General features: G+C 35.9%; 2 protein-coding genes across 3 annotated transcripts in view; one reads left to right on the top strand and one right to left on the bottom strand.

Moving 5' to 3' along the window:
• ANKAR (ankyrin and armadillo repeat containing) overlaps positions 1-3,275 on the top strand; it is a 71,616-nt gene extending 68,341 nt beyond the window's left edge. Inside the window, exons 22-23 of the mRNA XM_059928341.1 lie at positions 1,621-1,667; positions 2,952-3,275. Coding sequence (XP_059784324.1) covers positions 1,621-1,667; positions 2,952-3,196 — 292 coding nt within the window. The 3' untranslated portion in view covers positions 3,197-3,275. The remainder of the gene's footprint in view (positions 1-1,620; positions 1,668-2,951) is intronic.
• Positions 3,276-4,246: 971 nt separating this feature from the next.
• On the bottom strand, positions 4,247-16,431 carry OSGEPL1 (O-sialoglycoprotein endopeptidase like 1). 2 transcript variants are annotated; one of them, XM_059928337.1, is made up of 8 exons: positions 16,234-16,431; positions 14,811-15,051; positions 10,416-10,803; positions 9,416-9,620; positions 9,191-9,339; positions 7,906-8,036; positions 7,711-7,782; positions 4,247-6,244 (listed from the first exon to the last, which is right to left on the bottom strand). In XM_059928337.1, the coding sequence occupies exons 2-8, from the start codon at positions 15,029-15,031 to the stop codon at positions 6,166-6,168; spliced, it is 1,245 nt and encodes a 414-aa protein (XP_059784320.1). In that variant the 5' UTR covers positions 15,032-15,051; positions 16,234-16,431; the 3' UTR covers positions 4,247-6,165. The 2 variants fall into 2 exon arrangements, with proteins under 2 accessions (XP_059784320.1, XP_059784321.1); XM_059928338.1 differs by lacking the exon at positions 7,711-7,782 and having other exon boundaries at positions 6,080-6,244.
• Between the last annotated feature and the right edge of the window lie 3,036 nt (positions 16,432-19,467).

The following is a 19,467-nucleotide window of genomic DNA, read 5'->3' on the forward strand; positions in this document are numbered from 1 at the left end:
TATAGAGAAAAATGAGTGTATCTTCAGAGTCACTTTAATTTGAATTCTTTGAAAAACTGAAAACCCCAAACTGATTATCTAATTTTATATAATAAGCCAGGGAAAACTAAATTACAATTGCTTTAATTGACAGTGTTAAAAATAATATTTACTGGTTCAAAAAATTAATTTAGTTTAAATAATGGAAGTATTATTTTACACAGTCACTCCCACAGCTAGCCCATACGGCAACTTTTTGGGAATTAGAAAAAGATGCCCCTTCCTCAGTACACTTTACTGCCATCCCCTGGAAAATGGTTGTAGTAACCATACAAATATACAATGACTGTAAGGTGAATGGCACCCTCTGGAGTTGTGAACACTCAACTTTCAGGATTGTAAGCGGTAACAAGTGGTCAGTAAACTTATAGGAATGGCTACCAAGTGAGGTGGAACTGGTAAGCAAATAACAATTACTCCCATAACTAATAATAATTCTATGCACTCTCCTTAGAGCATTTACATAGACTATTCCCTTTAATTTTCATAACAATCCTGTAAAGGAATTTGATTTAAATGAAACTATGGGAAATGCACTAAAAGATTAAGTTCCACAAAATATTCCTTGATTCCACTACTGGAAACATAAAGTACATTGATTTTGGTTGGGATCACAACAGCATTGTTTTGGAGTATATTCCACTTCTCTATTCCCACACCCCTATTCAGCCCCAAGAATGGCAGATTAGAAGAGTCTTTGGATGTATAAATTTTGAAGCATGTAGAGCCATAATTTTACTGTTAACTGACCCTGCATGAAAGTACTCTGAGCCTAACAGTAGCTAGTTTCACGTGACCCTATAGCCATGAAGCTGACATATTGAATAGATCGGGGCCTGTGCCTCATTAAAGTTGACAACAGCAAATGTTCCTCATCAAATTAACCAGGAACACATTTGTGATAAGCAGTTTTAATATTTTAACTTTAATCAAGACTTACATTTTATTACCAGGGAAATTGTGTAACACCATATTTATATGTTACATGTACAGGATGATGATTAAAATAATACTTCTTTTAAAGCCACACACATCATATTAACTTAGGTATACCTTGTTATTCTTTGGCTTGAAACATTTCATAGGTATTACATTGCTTTGAAAATAAAGTTTAAATTTTCTCTTATTCTTAATACATAAAATGACCTGATCTTTATTCTCCAACCTTATCTCCCATCATGTCTCCAGATACCTTTAATTCCAATCACACCAGACTACTTAGTGCCCTTTGAACTTGCCGTGCTGTTTTATAGTACTGTAATTTTTCATATCCTATTCCCTCTATCTGGAATACCCGCTCCCCACCTCATCCATTTAAAGACCTATTTTCTTCAGAACCTAACTGAAGTGTCTCTTCTTCCATGGAGCTTTCCCTGATCACTTAAGGCAGATTTACTCTTCCAAATGTTTTGGGTGATAAGCGAGTCAATGAGTGACAGAATATAAAACACCTACAGGTAACATGCATAGTTAGTACAGGTAACGTATAAATTAGACCATTAGGCACTGAACATGGTACCTGGGTGTACTAAGTCTTTATATATATATCTAGTTTTTGTGATAAAAATGTTTTCCTTTTAGTCTGGAGAAAAATGGAGGACCATCCATAATTCCTGTATTTAAAAAAGGTAATTGATTTTTCTTTTATACTTTCTAGCCCTGACACTTTATAATTGTTCATTTCTAAGAATTCAAAATGTAGGGACTACCAAAAAAAGTTTACCTGTAAACTTATGCTTTTCTAATTCTATATACCTAAAATATCTTCCCATTTACAAGCCCATGTTAATCATTTCTTTTAAGGCTTCCCTACTAATATCACTTGACAGAAATCACTCTCTTTGCTTTTTCCCACAAGCCATGCATAGAAGTCATTATTGAAACAACATGTAAATATGACTTTAATTACGATCTTGCTATTATTCTGTTTCATGTACAACTTGTCTATCTTATAAGTTCTTAGGGCAGAGACCACACTGTTTCCACTGATACTATGTACAGTTTTATTCAAAGTTGGCAGATGATGGCTGAGTGGCCTAGGCCTGCGAGATCAGAGTCTAGATCTTATAATGTTACTCATCAATTCCTATCAGACATGTAATAGGGAAAATAAATTACTTACTAGTTTTATGTATATGCTTAGTGCTTGTTCATGTGTGCGTAGTGTAGGACCAAAATCAGTCTTACTTCGTATATTACCTTACTGTCAAAAGCAAAAATAGAACCTTCTGAAATTAAGATCACTTTGCTGGAGTCACAAATGGAAAGAGAGAGAATAAGAAAAGAAAAGGAGAAGAAAGAACTTCATTTATTCAGGGAGATATGAGGGAAGCTAAGTATGTGTGGGAGGCTATTATTTCTGAATATCATGGGTAGAAGAGCGTCTGGTTTTTGTATAGCTTCTTTAGTGTAAGAGTAATTTACATAAAAGAATAAAGCCAGTTCCATTATTCCTTCACTTTAATATTGGTTTCTCAATAACAATATGTATACCAGTAACGGTCTGATAAAGTTTTCACAGGTTTGTGGTAACATAAGAAAAAATAAGGACAATCAAATTTCTGATAAAGTTAATTTCATTCAAGTAAAGTCCTCCATTTTGATATAATGCCTTTTACACCTTCTATTGACATTAAAATATCCCTTCTTTTACAAAACGATGTTTAAAGTAGCTGGCATTTGTTCTTTCACTAGTGCCAACTTGGCATAATAAAAAGTTGGCAACCATATATTGATCCCCACAAATTTTTGCACTCTGGCATCTAAAAGTCTGGAAGCTATTGATCTGTTCTCTTAGTATGTTTTAGTGATGTGAAGAAAACAGAAATATATAGAACTAAATGCAATGAGACTATACCTAGGGATCTTAGGCTTAAGAAAGAGACACTTAATTGTGGCTCTCTAATTTTTAGGGAAAGAGCACCGAAGAAAATTAAAACCCAAAATTCAACCAAGAGATTCTTTGACTTTTATACCTCCTGTAACTAACTTCACGGGACTCTTCAAAACAAAAAAGGCCACTGTTTCTCACAATATTTTTTCCTTTTCATCTGCAATTTCATCAGATATCACAACTGTATCAAGACCAAGAATAGTGCTGTTGAGCCAACTTGGGAAACATGTACAGAAAGCTAATCCGGAGCCTGCAGAAGGCTAATTAAAAACACTTTAGCGTAAAAGGATTCCTGAGCAATCTTTTAAAATTTTTTATTTTTAATTGTGGTAAAATATATATAACTGAGTAATCTTTTTGAATGGAAGTTCTTGATATTGATGATACTTAACAAATTTTCCTTAGCATGTCTACTGGAATTTAACATCAGGTCAGAATTATGGTTTCAAAAAGTAAGTAGAATTTTCTATAATAGAATGCCTGCACTTAAAACTATTAAGATATAGCAACTGACACAAGTGGCACAATTAGTGTATATATCAAGTGTTTGTTAGAAACATTTTTAAATTGGTGTGCTGGGCTAAAAAGACCTGATTCAAAGTAGCCTACATGTTAACACTCACTGTACTACCTTAAGATATTTAATGATAAATACTACAGGTACACGAGTCTTCTAAAATCTGAAATGTATACTTTTAAAAACATTTTACTAAAAAAAAATCTGAAATCCTTTCCCATCAAGCACAAAAGTATGGCTAAAAAGTGTGGCCACCACTGTTGACCATTCTCCATACGTACAGAGTATCTTTGGTTTGCAGCTGGAATAGATGACATTCTTTGTGGCTTAGAATCATGTGATGTCTTTGCCCAACGAGTACTGTTTCCAGTAGGTGCAAGTTTTGATGTATGTCTGCTTCTCATATTTTTACAGCAGCAAATGGATTTGATATAAAAGCTAACTAGGCTTCAGTGGGTCCTTTAAAGAGCCGCTGTTTTTCTCTGTCCACTTTGCTCAATTGTCTCTATAGTCTACCTGGGCTGCAGTGAACACACACATTAATTAGCAGTTATTTTCTCCAACATGCTTTAACATAACAGTAATGATGGTGGTGACTGCAGCTACAGGTACTCAGGGCTTTCTGTGTGCCACAGTCCAAAGCCTGTGCTCTTAACCACTGTACAATAAGAGACCTCTTTAGTCTTCAAATTCGATTCAAAATTATCTAAATAGCTCTGAGTCACAACTTCCTGGTGGAATTCTGAGAAGAATGGCATATTTTATACTAGAAAGGGATAAATAATTCAAATGATACAAACCTTTTATTCATTTATTCAGCACTGTTAAGAATTCATATCATTGGAAACATTAAGCCTCTGGAGATATTAAAAAAAAAAAAAGCCTTTAGACAGCAAACTTTGAGCTTTGAAACTGGCTTCAGGTGGTTTCAAAGTTGATGATCAGGGTTTTTTTGCATGCAATAACATAGACATTTCCTGAGTATCTTGGCCTAGCCAGACCATCCTACCACGCTTAAAACTTTACAGTATTTCTCCTTAAGTACAGCCCCAAAGTACAGATTACTTTTATTACCCTGCACTTTCTTTTTATTTTAAAAAATTATACATAAGATGAGAAAGGCCTCAGTATATAGAGAGTTTCAGCAAATTGCCTGCCTCTTACCTGTACTATAAGCTAACTTTGGCACACATGCTTGCCAATATAGAGTTCAATGTTTCTCCCTTTCTCTTCCTTCCTTCTGGCTAAATACTGAAAGACCTAAATATATGGAATGCTTCCAGAATTTGCTTGTTTTCTTTATCTGTAGTTTACCTGATTTATATCATGAACTTAATTTTGACATGTGTGTCTGTAGCATCTGGAATAGTTTTGATACTTTGAAATTTTAAGAACTTAGATTATAGATATTCCTATAAAATTTGTGATGGTGGGAAAAAATTTTGGTCAATTTTCTTCCATAGTTTATATGCAGTCTTATTGTAACAGCCAAAGGAGATACACTTTCTGTGAATTTAGATTCACATGATACAGAATACAAATCCAAATGTAAAAGGTGAATTCACAAACTAATAGTTTCTTCTAAATTATAGTTACAAACCAATTATATCATACCTATACCTCAACATCAAAGAATGTAAGCTTTATAAATGTTGCTGTTTCTATATGTTCTCTCATATAAATTATATTTCCAGGATAAAATGGAGGATCATAAAGCAATATTCTATGATCACAATTACTTATGGAATTTCCCAAAAGGGAAGGTCACCTTAAGGAAGGATTAAAATAAGAAATCTTTTCATTCTAGATTTTTATCCTTACCCTCTAGTTTCTCAATAAAGCAAGTCACTGATTAGAAAATTAACAACTTGATCCAGTATGGATGATGTAACATAAATCTCTACTACCAAAATCTCTCAAAGGACATTAAATAGTTAGTAGCATCATCCTTATATTCAAAGGACAGTACATTCAGTTATTTTAATCTGGGCAGAAAAAAAGTCATGAACTGTTACGATATCTGCAGTAAAAGTCAGAGTCAAAGGACATTATCCAAAAATAAAACAGCCCTTTTCACCTCATATATTTTCACTGATTAAATATACTTTCTAAAATAATGAATGTGAATATATGTGGCCAACTAAAAAGTACAATATAAACTTGAGGGATTACTTGCATGTCATATTTCTTAAAATCCCATTTTAAGAAATGTAGAGAAATCCCATTTGCTCCAGAGAAGATATCTAATAATATATATTTTTATAATTACTAACATATATTCTTTTGTTTTGACTTAGAATTCTTGAGTTGACATGACTTTGACCTGGCTACCTTTCTAAAATTGTTCTCTCATTAGAAAAGTCAGGCTAATGTATCCTGATATGAAAAAGGGGGGTAAAGATCTATGCCTGTATAATATGGGGCCAGGATTTAGCAGAATTGCTATATTTTTTCCAAGGTTTTTCTTTCTACTTGCCAATATCAGTATATTCTTTTTCCCACAAGATGTTTTATTTGGTTTTTGATAATAAAAAAACCCCTATACTCCCTTATAAGACTATAACATATTATTATAGTCTCTCAGAAGAGCGGGTTAAACATCAAACATAAAAAGGATAACAAAGAAAGTCTTGATGAACAATTAGTATTATATATTTGATATACAAAAAATCAAAACTTTACTACTACCTTTAGGGAATTTTTTGAAATGCAAAAATCAAATCTTCATTTTTAATCGTGGCACTTTTATGGCAGCTTCTCCCACTTCTTTTGATATATCTGCTCCAAGAGGACATCTGCATCAAAATCAGACAAATCACATTATTTCAAATTATTTTACATTATTTGTTTACTGATCTGTTACTAGTTCTGCAAACTATCTGCTTAGAATTCTGATAAACAATATATGTATCTAGTGTATAACTGATTATATGTGATGGTGGTTCTTGAATAAATAAAAATACAATAGGACCTCAAACCAGAATAATGGGTGAAGGAAGGCTAGAAATCTAAATTGGGCAATTTTTTAAAACGACTTTGAGGTATAATTGACATGTTAAAAGCTATACATATTTAATGCATACAATTCAATGAGTTTGGGGTTGAGATGTTTTTGAAAGAGTTCTCTCTCAAATACTGTAAATAAATAAAACCTTGAAACAGAAAAAAATAACAAAAAAATGCCTTATAATGCTCTACAAAGCTAACAGGGTAAAAACAGTTTACCATACAAAGTCAGACCTGCATTTATTCCAACTTCAGAAATTCTCCAGGTTTCTACCGTTCTTCTCTGAGGTTTCAAAAGCTGGCTTGCTCCTTTTCTACCTTCCTTTGTCACTGGTGGCAGGAGAGGTCTTAGATCCTACCCTCTTTCTCTGTTCTTCCTCAGTAAATACTTTTGGCCTCAGATTTCTGCTTTTTTACCATGTTGCCCTATACAAGGCTTCAGATGGACCCCAACCTAAAAAAAGCCATCATCTCCAGCCTCAACATTGCCACAAGAAGACAGTGTTGGATCATATGGTAAGATTCTGCCTGAGCCTAGGCCATCAACTTAAGGGATTCTTTCTGTCACTACTAACTAAACTCTGTTCATTTATGATCAGCCTTAATAGTCTATGGTTCACATAGGTATAGTTATGTACTAAAATGCTGAAAAGTTTAAAACCGCAGATGAAACACTGTTGAAAATAGAATTATGTTAGATTATGAAACATCATCATGCTTTACTGTTTTTACTATTCCAGAATTAGCTTAGACCAGAACTTGATAACAAATTGAAAAACTGTGCTATTCCAAGAACTTTGATTTGGGAGAGGAAATAAGGCCTCCAGAAAACAGCTATATTTTGGCCATTTCTCAGCTGCCTGTGGAGAAGTATATTCACAACCCAGTCTCACACCTGAATGCTTTTTGCACATTTTCCTTAAGTTTCCAGCACGGCAACTGATGCTGAGATGGTCTTAACACTGCAAAAGTCCAGGTCATGGACATGGTTTCCATTCTGGTCCCCAATGAGGGAATTCATCATCCTTACCCACTGCCTGTTTCTAACCTATGATTTGTCAACATTTATATAATTTAATGCTATAACAAAAATATTTATTATAAGGTATCTAATGCTTAGGTTAGGTGAAAAAAATTAATGTACTCTTTCTTCAAGTACCACCAGTGTCAATGAAAACCTCAAATATAAAAGCAAAATCCAGGCTTTGACTTTTACAATGCAACTTGCATAAAGATTATGAATGGTACCACGTACTTTGGCTCATAGCGGATGCCTTCTGTGCTGTGTAAAATGCCCAAGCCAGCACGCAATCTTTCAACACCATTCCTAAATAAGAATCAATAAAAATAAAATAACTAGCCCAAGATTTAAAGGAAGAAAATTTAGCATGATGAAATGGCAATTAATATTTACATAATTATGAGTGAAGCACAAATATCCATGGCTTACCACGCAATCATAACACCATTGTCAGTGCACAGTCTGGGAGGAGGACACAACAAAGTGCATTGTGTTGCATCTGTCACGATTTCCAGAGCTTTTCGGATATATAAGTTACTTGCAACGCCTCCAGATACAACCTGAAAAAGTTGAGAAAACCAAAATTAACAAATATCACACATGAATATGAGCTAAGCTGTGAGCTAAACCTGGGGGAAGTACCAGCATTATACAATAAGACAATATCACATTTTGGTAGGTGGGTAATGAGCAAGTGATAGATCTATATAATAAACATTTGCAAAAGAAACAAAAATCACCAACAATTTCAATATTACCATATGATCACTTTCATTTTTGTACATTTTCTTCTAACCCTTTTCTCATTACAATTATAGTACAGTATTTTAGACCCTGCAGTTTTCAGTTATAAGCATTTTTTTTTCATTTTACTACGTAATTCTTAAACTATTACCTTTGATATTTGTGTAATATTCCATTTTGTGAACCTACCATTTAAATATTTTTCTCGCTTTACAATTTTCAAAAGAACGAAGTTTAAGATACAGTTACACAGGAAATTTATCAAGGCTTTTAAGCACATTTAAAGGGATTTCATCAAAGGAAGATAAATTTGAAGGAAACAGCCTATTTTTCCTTCAATAATGACAGCAGTTATACTGCATTTTGTTTCATACTGTAAACCCTCTTTTAAATTCAATAAGATGCAGCCTTGAACTTTTTTGCCACACAGGCTGTACAGATGTCCTATAAAGCTGCCAGGCCTGTACAGGGAATGGCTGTTAAAAGTCTTCTGTCTTTTTTAAAAATTATTTTTTGGCTGCATTGGGTCTTTGTTGCTGCACATGGGCTTTCTCTAGTTGCGGCGAGCGGGGGTTACTCTTCATTGCGGTGCGCCGTCTTCTCATCGCGGTGGCTTCTCTTGTTGCGAAGCATGGGCTCCGGGCGCGTGGGCTCAGTAGTTGTGGCTCACGGGATCTAGAGCGCAGACTCAGTAGTCGTGGTGCACAGGCTTGGTTGCTCCGCGGTATGTGGGATCTTCCCGGACCAGGGTTCGAACCCGTGTCCCCTGTGTTGGCAGGCGGATTCTTAACCACTGCGTCACCAGGGAAATCCCAATGGCTGTTAGTTTTTATTCTACGTGATTTCATACTGTCAGGGATCGCATATGGCCTAAAGATCTTTTCATCCTATGCTTAGGGTCAATTAAACTCTGGGAAGAAAAGTAACATACTGTAAAGGATTACTACTATTCTAAAATTACAAAACTTACCAGTACTGCATTACTTTGACATAACAAGTCTCTCTGCTTGCAAAATAGAATAGCACGATGTGTTCTTTTTGCAATGTGGCAGGCTATTGTGTGCTGTACTGCAGCAGCAATATCTGCAGCTGAAGACAGGATTTGCCCCTTCTCAATACCTGCAGGAATGAGCAGGTATTTTTAGGTACAATCCAGTACTACTTATTTGTCCAACTTTACTAATTAGAAATATACCTTCCTCTTTTTCCTTTTGCATTATCATCTTATCAATAACGTGATGAAGTCCAGAAAAAGAAAAATCACAATTTCTAGCACGTTGCATGGGAGGTTTGAAATCAAAATGCAATTTATTTCCCTGTTTGGCCAAATGTTCTATAGCCTTCCCACCACTCATGGTGGAGCACTCTGGATGTTTTATTAAAGAAAGTCTTCTTGCTACCTATCAAAAACAAACAAAAATTTTTGTAATGTCATGAAACTGTACATTTTGAAACCAGGGTGCAAAGGAAATGAATTTTACCCTGGATGAATAAGACATGCAATACTTTTACAAACATGGACCAGAGCTGGTTGTCAGTCAAGACAGACAATCTTGCTGTTTCTGACAACCTGATCAATAGTGGCCAATCACTGCCTTCCTATCTACTTTTGCTCTTCTACTGGGGATGGAAAATAGGTTTGAAAATGACAATGACTGCTTAATGATGAACTTCAAAAATAAGAACCTGCCCTATTTCTTCCAATCATTTCAGCTGTTGGCAACAGGTTTTTTGTATAAGGCAGTAGGCTTTAAGATTCTAAAACAAAGGAAAAGAAATCTGCTTGTCAGTGGTGTCAGCAATTGTAACATTTAATAATAGAACTTTGTACATCTTTAATGTCCTCATGTTATCTTTATATATCCTCTTATTTCACTTTTTAAAGGTACATTACACTTCACAAAGCACTTTCTTTCACATATATTATGTTATTTGATTAAAAAAATTGTATATGCAAACTATTTGAGCCTTTATATACTGATGTAAACCTCATATCATTTTATTCGGAATGGGTAAGAAGGGATCTTTTATAAAATTACGTACTACTCTTTTTTTTTCTACTGCACATAATTTTTTTCAGTCTAATATGATATTCAGAAATATTTAGATGAATAGCAGTAGTGTATCTATTACTATTTAGCTGAAACAGACACCTTAACAAAAAAGAATAGAGATATTAATTCTTAAATAATTACCTTGTCAAGCATGTCACCTGGCGCTATATCCAAAGACTTTCCAAGAAGCAGAAAATCTGAAACTCCTCTAACTAATGCCAAAAGACAATGACCTCCTGAAATCAAAAGAACTAAAAAAGGAAATTCTACTTTATTTGTCAACCTAATAGTAAGTGCATGAGCCTCCATATGATGAATGGGAATGAAGGGCTTTTTTAACTGGTCTACCAGTTGTAAGCTAAATGATAAGCCTACACCCAAGCTTAAAGCAAGTCCTGGTTTTATGGTAGTTGCAATTGCTGAGAGTTCACTTGGAGAGACTTTACTGGCAGAGAGAGCTTCTTGCACTATGCGTTGAATATTTTCTCTATGAAGCTGTTGAGCTACTGGAGGAATAATCCCACCTGTTCTGAAAGATATAAAAAAACAGCTTTTTATAATTTTAAGATTATAAAAATAGAGAAAGAAAAAGTATACATTATGGCTGAAGGCATGTTTTCAAATTAACCATTATATAGCTAAAGACATTAGTAAGTCAAGTATTTTCAAATTATGTGTGCCTTATAATGTGCAGTACATTATAAGAACTCAACATTCAGTGATTAAGGATGTTATTTAATGTCTCTGACTTTTCAAAACTCTATACAACAAACTCCTATGGATTTGTTTCTTGATAAATGAAATCACCAAAATAATTTTGAGAAGCATTCTAAGGAAGGAGTCTTGAATAAGGAAAGGACAGGATAAAACTGGATTTTAGGAAAATTAATCTGGCTGGAAGAAAAGAAATACTAACAGAGAGAAACATGAAGACAGTTTTGTGAAGAAGACGAGTTTATTTATTTATTTTTTTTTTAAAAATAGATTTATTTTATTTATTTATTGGCTGCGTTGCGTCTTCCGTGGCTGTGCGCGGGCTTTCTCTAGTTGCCGAGGGCTTCTCATTGCGGAGCACAGGCTCCAGGCACGCAGGCTTCAGTAGTTGTGTCACACGGACTCAGTAGTAGTGGTGCACGGGCTTAGTTGCTCCGCGGCATGCGGGATCCTCCCGGACCAGGGCTGGAACCCGTGTCCCCTGCATTGGCAGGCGGATGCCTAACCACTGCGCCACCAGGGAAGCCCAAGACGAGTTTATTTTTAAACACACTGCACTTGAGCTCATGGTAGGGCAGTAGACAGCTTGAAATCCTGAAATAAAGTTTGGGAATCTAATCTTTAATTGGATTGGTAATTTTGATTTTTGGTCCACGTAGGACAAGCAGTGGATGACCACTCCAAATGTCAAGAATAAAGAATTAGAAGGCAAAGTTGTTAGCAAAAAATTTGCCAGCATGTGACTGATCAGAGAGGCAGAGCAAAAATATAGAGAGTCTGCAAGATGTACCTCTAATCTCAAAAAAAAAACCTTCAAATATTGATGTTGTAAGATCTATATACATGGCATTCAATGAATATTTAATAGTTAAAATATGTACTGTGTCAGTCAATGAGGGCAATATTTAAAAGAAATGATCTTATTTCAACACATCCATAATATAATACCATTTTCCTTAATTCTTCAAAGTGACTTTTTCTCCTATATTCCTCAATTCTGTTAATGGCATCAATAACCTCCTAATCACTTGGGTTTCCAGGCTTATCTTTATCTCCTTTCTTTCCCTCACTTTCCACATTTAATTAAGTTTATCACCATTGATAAGGTCAGCACTGTCCCACTGCCACCACCAAGTTCGAAAAGCTCTCATTAACTCAGTCTATTCAAAGCCTTCTAACTGTACTTCCCTAGATACATTCTCTGATCCTTGGAGTTGTTCTATATTGTGTTGCCAGAAAAAAAGCACAGTGCTGACCTCATCACTCACCTACTCAAAAGCTTTTACTTTCTTGGAATTTGGGAGACTTTAAATCCAAATCCTCTCCCTCCTACTCATTTCTTCCTCCTCCCACTTGCCTACTCCCCTTCCTTTCTGTGCCTCTTCTATGTATTATCTTCTAAGGATTATGCTAAGCATCAGAGACAAAAGAGATGAATAAGACCATGGCTTTATTCTCAAAGAATTAATTATGATTAATAAAATCAATTAATTAATAATCAAATAATAATTTGTAGACAGTATGGAAAGTGGATGATTAAAGAACAAAGCTAATAAAGAGGCAGTGAAACCATTTAGCCTCAAGACTGGAGCCAAAAGTCCAGGCAAGATACAATAAGGGCTTGCACTAAGTGGAAAGTGGGAGGAAAAGTTTCAAGAAATATTTGGGAGGCAGATTTACTATGACTAGATGACTGATTTGGGTACAGAGTGGTGAGGGAGAAGTCAAGATTGTCCTTCAGGTCTCTGGCTCGAAAGAAAGAACTCCTCTTCCAAGCAATCCTCTATTATTGCACTTTCCATGCTGTTTTACAATGACCTATTTACCTATCTGTCTTCTTCACTTATTTATAGTAGTAAGAGAAGTACTATTGTTACTAGTAATAGGTAGGTTTTTTTGAGCCCTTGCTATTTGTCAAGAACTGCACTAAATGCTTTAAAGAATTCACGTTTAACCTTCACAACAATATTATGAGCTGGTTGTCATTATTAGCCCCATTTCACAGATAAGGACATTGAGACATAGAAAATGGTGCAGGGTCTCAAAACTAGTCAGTGGCTGAACCAGAATGTAAACCACTTTATATGGTAAGCTGCTCAGAGGAAGGGATCATATATATGTACCCACAGTGCCTCAGATGCTGCCTTGCAATTGTAGGTATTCAATAAATGCTGAGATGTGCTGAGGAGATGGTACCAAATAGCTTATTTGCCTATATATTCCTCTCAAGTGACTCATGCGCTAGCTAAACTAAGTGTCTGTCCAGTACTTTCTCACCTCTTTGCCTTTGCCAGTGATGCTCTCTCAGCCTACACTATTCTTTCCATCCTCTTTCATTGAAGGCCTGACTATCTCTCAAGGCCACTGACCCCTGCAACATGTCAGGTGCTATGCTGGGCACTAGGCATAGTGTAGTGGTTAATACAGACGCAGCCCCTGTCACCATGGAGCTGAGAGTCTATTGGGGGAAAGACTGTACATAAGTAAACAAACATAAAAATTATGAAAAGAATTACGAGGAAAATATGCAGGATATGGTATATAGAATAAACAGGGTGGGAGTACCTAATTTAGATTAAGTGGTTAGGGTAGGCCTTTCTGTGCAGCTAACATTTACATGTTCAAATGTCCAATACACCCCAAAATAATGAAAGGACTGTAAAACTAAGGCATGGTAATAAGTTATTGTCTGCACTACTTCTTTGCTACTCTATGCTGCCTTGCACTGCTAACTTTCCTTGTAGGTCTACATACCATGTCTCAAAGATTAGGTTAAGCTTCTTGAAGGCTATGACTTGCTAGTATTTCACTGTGCCTTATGAAGACCTACCACAGTCCCTTTCATATAATACGTAACCATTAGAGGCCTACTCTGCCTCTTCACGTATACTATTTCTAATATTCTGTATTATTTCTATTATGCACCCCACAATCCTATAAGGCAGGTATTATCTTTCCCATTTGTTGGAGGTGAAAACAGAATCAGAGAGGATCAGGAACTTCCCAAAGTCAGCGCCAATACCAATCACTAATTCATGATTCACACACAGGTTTGTGATCTCAAAACACCAACCTTTTTCACTGTTTAGATGTTGTAAATTAATGGCTTGAAGGCATATCTGAACTGTATGGTATTTTAATATATCTGAATTACCTACTAATTTTTAAAATCTGGGAGATATTACCATAACATTCTGGATTTCCATTTTCTCTCGAAAATTCTGATAATCAAATAACATAAGGCCTACATTCTTGCATGGCAACAACTGGCTGGAGCTGAGTAGTGACCTCCTATAGATATTCTCCACATTATACCCAGCCCACCTATTTATGTAACCTGTCTGGTGGCCCTCTGGAAAAATCTGAGTTTATAAACCTGGCACCATTCTGTGCTTTAATACAACAGTATATTATTATTTAAGTACCAATATGAATTATATGTGTAAATGTGAATAGGATTTTCTTTTGCAGTGATTAACACAGGCTAGAAGTCAGGTCATACTTTCCTAGGACTTCAGTTGAGACCATGAAACATACAGGTGGACAAAAGAGGAAAAGGCACGAGGGGAAATCATGGATAAATATTGAAGTTTAGTTTCTTTTTGGCAACAGGATTAGCTAAGGTTGGGACCTTATTGTGGAGCTCCTTAAAAGCCAGGTTGAGGGGTTTAAGGTTTTCTACGGCAGTTATTAGAAACTTCTGCATGAAAGAAGAAATTAGTTCTTAAAATTTAACTTTTATATGTAATAAATACAAAAAAAAATTATTTCATTTTATTTTTCCAAAAAAAAGTGGAAACTACCAAGATAATGTCTACTCACTTTAAATGAACTTCGGTTTGGGAATGTATTGCTTCTCCCAAAACATTTCCGGTTTCATCCACCACAGCAGCTGCTGTATCATCACAACTGGTTTCAATTCCCAATACTAGTTTATGAAGAAATAGTTTTCCAGGATGAAAATTAAAACTTCTTAGGAATTCATACATATTCCTTTTTGATGGTTTAGAAAAAACTCCTGCTGTCTTATTCAATATTAGCATATTTACTGTATAGATAATTCCTGGAAAAGAATTAAAGAAACAAACTATTATTTGGAACTGACATTAGCCACTAGCCCATTCAGTAAAGCAAAATTCCAAAAACTTGGTTTATTTTTCAATATATAGTTTTATAAAAATTTAGGAAAGTTTTGTAAAAGTTAGCAAAAAATTTTAGTCTGTAGAAATCTGTTAATATAAATAACAGTATGAATGAATATAATGCTCTTTAAGAGGGAAAACGGGAAGTTAGATATAAAATTTTTAGTATTACTATTACTTGCATGCTGTTCTTACCAAACTATTGATTATTCTTTATAAAACAGCTAATGTTACAGTACAACAGCTGCATGTATAGTCTTTTGTAAAGTGCTATTCATTTTTTTTATAGCTAAAATTAAGACAAAATGTGGTTAAAAAAAATCAAACAATAAGGGCAAAATGGAACTGATGAAAATCAATGCATTCCATTTCCTGGAAACATCTTTCAAAAGAAAAATTTAATCATTTGGTCAGAAAACAAGAGTTCACATAAAGCACAAAGATTTAGTCGTCTAAGTTTAGAAACAAGTGTTCTCATAAAGCTCATCTTAAAAGAGCATCTCAACTAAAATGACCGTAACCTAATACCTATTTTATCCATTAATTACAATTGTTTGAATTAAATCTCCATTTTTGCCACAGGTTTATCATAACAGGGATCTCCCCAAATCCTCTTTGCCCCAAATAACAGCAGTCCGTCATTAAAGCACCCTGGTTATTTCACACTGCCAAATATCTAGTCTCATGCCCCCCCAAATCACCTGTTCTAGAACCTTCTAGATATTTAAGTAGGCTCTTTCCCTATCACACTAATGGACAAAATGGAAAAAAATAAAAGAGCGAATATTGGAACTTTTATTGTTCCACAGGAGCAGAGGGCATCCAGGGATTAGAGATAAGCGACCTATTCACAGAGGACCCCTGCAGAGGATGCAGCCCCAACAGACGCGCCACGAGAAATCAGACTTATAGTCACTAAATCCAGCCAAGGAAGCTTGTGCGAAGCCCTCCTCCTTCGGGCCAGGAAGGATCCCAAGCGAACCCTGGGCACTTGGCCAGCGCTGGTCTCTGTCTGCTCTAAGAAGGCGAGGGACTCTGACTGGAACCGCTTTTCCAGGCGCGCGAAAGCATCAGTGGAGAGAGGGCTGAGCAGTTTCACCCACCTTCCTCGTGAACGACAGTCACCAGTACTCGTCTCCTCTCCGCAGCAAAGCCGATCGACCGCCCTTTCCTAGGCGCAAGGAAGCCCGAACCTGTCGCCCCGGAAGTGATGTCATCAACACGGTCCCCGCGTCCCGTCGCCAGGGTCGGCTGGTATTACCCTAGAGGGCATCACTCTTCGAGTAAATATAAGCACAAAGGCTCTCATTCCCCAGATCGTGCGCTCAAGCAATTCTCCCAGATTTGTAGGTAAGACTTCTATAAGGTCACACGGCTAGTGACTGGTCTAGTGGAGACCGAACACATATTCGACTACATAACATTTAGTTCTAAACACTACGCTACATTAAAAGAAAAAAATTTTTTGCCTTAGGCTGGAATTTGGACACAACTGTGAGAAAAGTATGTCTTTGCTTACTCTGAAGGTAATGTACTTCAGCATAGTATGTACTCCCATTCTTGTACCTCCTTCAGTCTTTTTTTGTTTTTATTTGTATGTGAACTTGTTACCATTTCAACAGATTTATCCCAATCTGTTTTTCTTCCCTGCTAGGCGCTAAGATTTTACTGAACAAGGACTTTATAAATGCAAGGTTGGACAGGGCTGGCACATGTATCTGCGCCTTGCATGGTGTGAAGCTCTTGGTATGAGGTAGGGAAGTCACAGTTATGGTCTAGTGGCAGATGTGTAATTCATAATTTCCAGATACGTAAATTTATAATTATCAGGACATTAGTAAGAATTTTTAAGGTAGAACTTATCAAAAATTTCATTTATGTGACAATAACCATAATTAACAATAAAGTGGCACTTACTATGTGCCAGGCACTGTTGCAGATTAATTTACTTAATCCTCACAACAATCGCATGAGGTAGTTACTGTCCTCATTTTACAGATGAGACAACTGGACCACAGAGTTTGGGTGATTTGCAGGTTACACAGCTGGTAAGTGCAGAGCTAATATTAGAAGTCAGGCCATCTGCTCTGGAGTCTGTTTTCTTAACTGACAGAAGATTAAATAGTTCATATTTTCCCTAGGATGTGTTGTTCACCCAAAACAGGAAAAAAAGTAAACTTAAGACCTAAAGGTTAAGAAAAAGTAGTCATCCTGATTGCATATGATAGGTCAGGAGTTATTTTCTTATACACTGTGATCTATTCTGAACATAAAATCATTCCCGTCTGGCATTGTTTTTCTTGCAACTTGAATTACTTTGTTCCAGTGCTCTCCTGTGCTGTCAAGAGTTATCCCTGTTGTGTTTGGTAGTATCAATAGTAGAATCCTTAACTGGGCACTCTTGGCTGGTGTTGAGTCTGAATGCTGCATTATGTGAAAGAGCCAAACTTTAGGACACATTAGGAAGAAATTTTATTCTTTGAGTGCATGTGGGTGGTAGAAAGAAATGGTACTTACACCAGTCCCACGTATTTGGCAAGTGAAGGTATAAGCTTCCATGTTCTTTATCGTACTGGAGAAGTTATTGCGGGAAAGGCATGCTCTCTGGGGCTTGTCTGAGCTTTCATGCAGATCACATCATATGGTTTGAATGCCACATTCATGGGCATTCTCAAGAAAATATGGCCTAACCACTGTAACGTCAACTTGAATTGAGAGCTCTGAATCTAAATATGTTCACTTTGTCTCTGCTATTGCTTAGCTTTCCGTTTGTAAACTTAAGAGGAAAACTTTATATATAAGAATCTTTACAATACTCATTCCCTAATTATGTCTTACTAAACTGGATTTCGTTTTCACGTATCACATATTTATTGGTTCTTCCCTTTGTGCTAGGCAGTTTATTAGTTGTTAGGGATCAAAGATAAAATCCATTTTCTATTTTCAAGGAACTGAGTCTAATAATAGGCAATTACAATACAGCATTATGGAAAATGTGCATTGAAAGAAAAGTTGCTGGGGGAAGGCAGTATCCACAGTCTAGCAGGACCATGGTGTGATTACTGGGTTTCAACATCTGGTTCTTTTCTTAGGTTGAAATTGGTTTATCAGATCTGGAAGTGACTGGACTCTGTAGTGCTGAGTCACACTCAACTTGCTTAGAAACTGCTATGTAAAACCCATAATGCTAATGTATTAACTTAAGAGAAATGATGGAGGGTCTAGGATAGTTGAGCTTGCTGATCCTCACCTTCTCTGTGTTGATCAAATTACAATGAAAGCCAGATCCAAATTATAACCAGATTGTTTAGCACAATGGAATGGAAGCAATAGAAACGAGTTTGGTGCTTTTAATGGCTAATATTTCAGGCCTGATGCACCCCTTTCCACTTGAGTCACATACCTTATGTTCTTCATAGGTTGGATTGTGCTAAAAATACACTGTCATTTGCCTTTCTCTTTTTAAAGTTTCTTTGCTGACAAATATTTTTTGATGTGGAACATTCTTTCATTAATGGTAATATCATCAATCAGGTCTCATCTTTGGAAGATATTTTGCTTTTTATTTCGTTTGCAGAACGATTATGCTTATTTTACAAATATACTGCTTTTTAAAAATTGTGTCAAAATATGTTAACAAAATCACCATTTTAAACAGTTCAGTGGCAATAAGTACATTCACATTGTTGTGCAATGGTCACTACCATCCATCTCCAAAACTTTTTCATCTTCCCCAGCTGAAACTCTGTATCCATTAAACACTAATTTCCCATTTCCCTTTCATCCCAGCCCCTGGCAACCACCATTCTTTCTGTCTTTATGACTTTGATTACTCTAGGTACCTCATGTAAGTGGGCTTACACAGTACTTGTCCTTTTGTGACTGGCTTATTTCACTTAGCATTAATGTCAAGGTTCATCCAGTGTGGTAGCATGTGTCAGAATTTCCTTCCTTTTAAAGCTCAATAATATTCCACTGTGTATATACACCATATTTTGTTTATGCATTCATCTGACAGTGGACACTTCGGTTACCTCCACCTTCTGACTATTATGAATAGTGCTGGTATAAACGTGGGTCGTACAAGTATCTTTTCAAGTCTCTGCTTTCACTTCTTTGGGATGTATACCCAGAAGTGGAATTGCTGGATCATATAGTAATTCTGTTTAATTTTTTGAGAAATTGCCATACCCAGATGACCTTATTTTTCAAGTGTGTGGGGTCTACGTTTTTTGGCAGTAGAGGGAGAGGGTGAATTTCTTTGTTGCTTCCATAAACTCCCTATGACCATTAAGCACCATGATAGAAGCATGCGTTTGATAATTCAAAGGAGGGAC

This window comes from Balaenoptera ricei, chromosome 7 (assembly GCF_028023285.1).
Source record: "Balaenoptera ricei isolate mBalRic1 chromosome 7, mBalRic1.hap2, whole genome shotgun sequence".
NCBI classification, from domain to species: domain Eukaryota; kingdom Metazoa; phylum Chordata; class Mammalia; order Artiodactyla; family Balaenopteridae; genus Balaenoptera; species Balaenoptera ricei.

Excerpts from the sequence above, each read along its gene's own strand:
- OSGEPL1 (XM_059928337.1), bottom strand. The coding sequence starts at position 15,031 with ATGCTAATATTGAATAAGACAGCAGGAGTTTTTTCTAAACCATCAAAA. Across the intron at positions 7,783-7,905 it reads AATGGTGTTATGATTGCGTG|GAATGGTGTTGAAAGATTGC; the intron begins GTAAGCCATGGA and ends ATTCTTATTTAG. Across the intron at positions 6,245-7,710 it reads GGCATCCGCTATGAGCCAAA|ATGTCCTCTTGGAGCAGATA; the intron begins GTACGTGGTACC and ends ATTTTGATGCAG.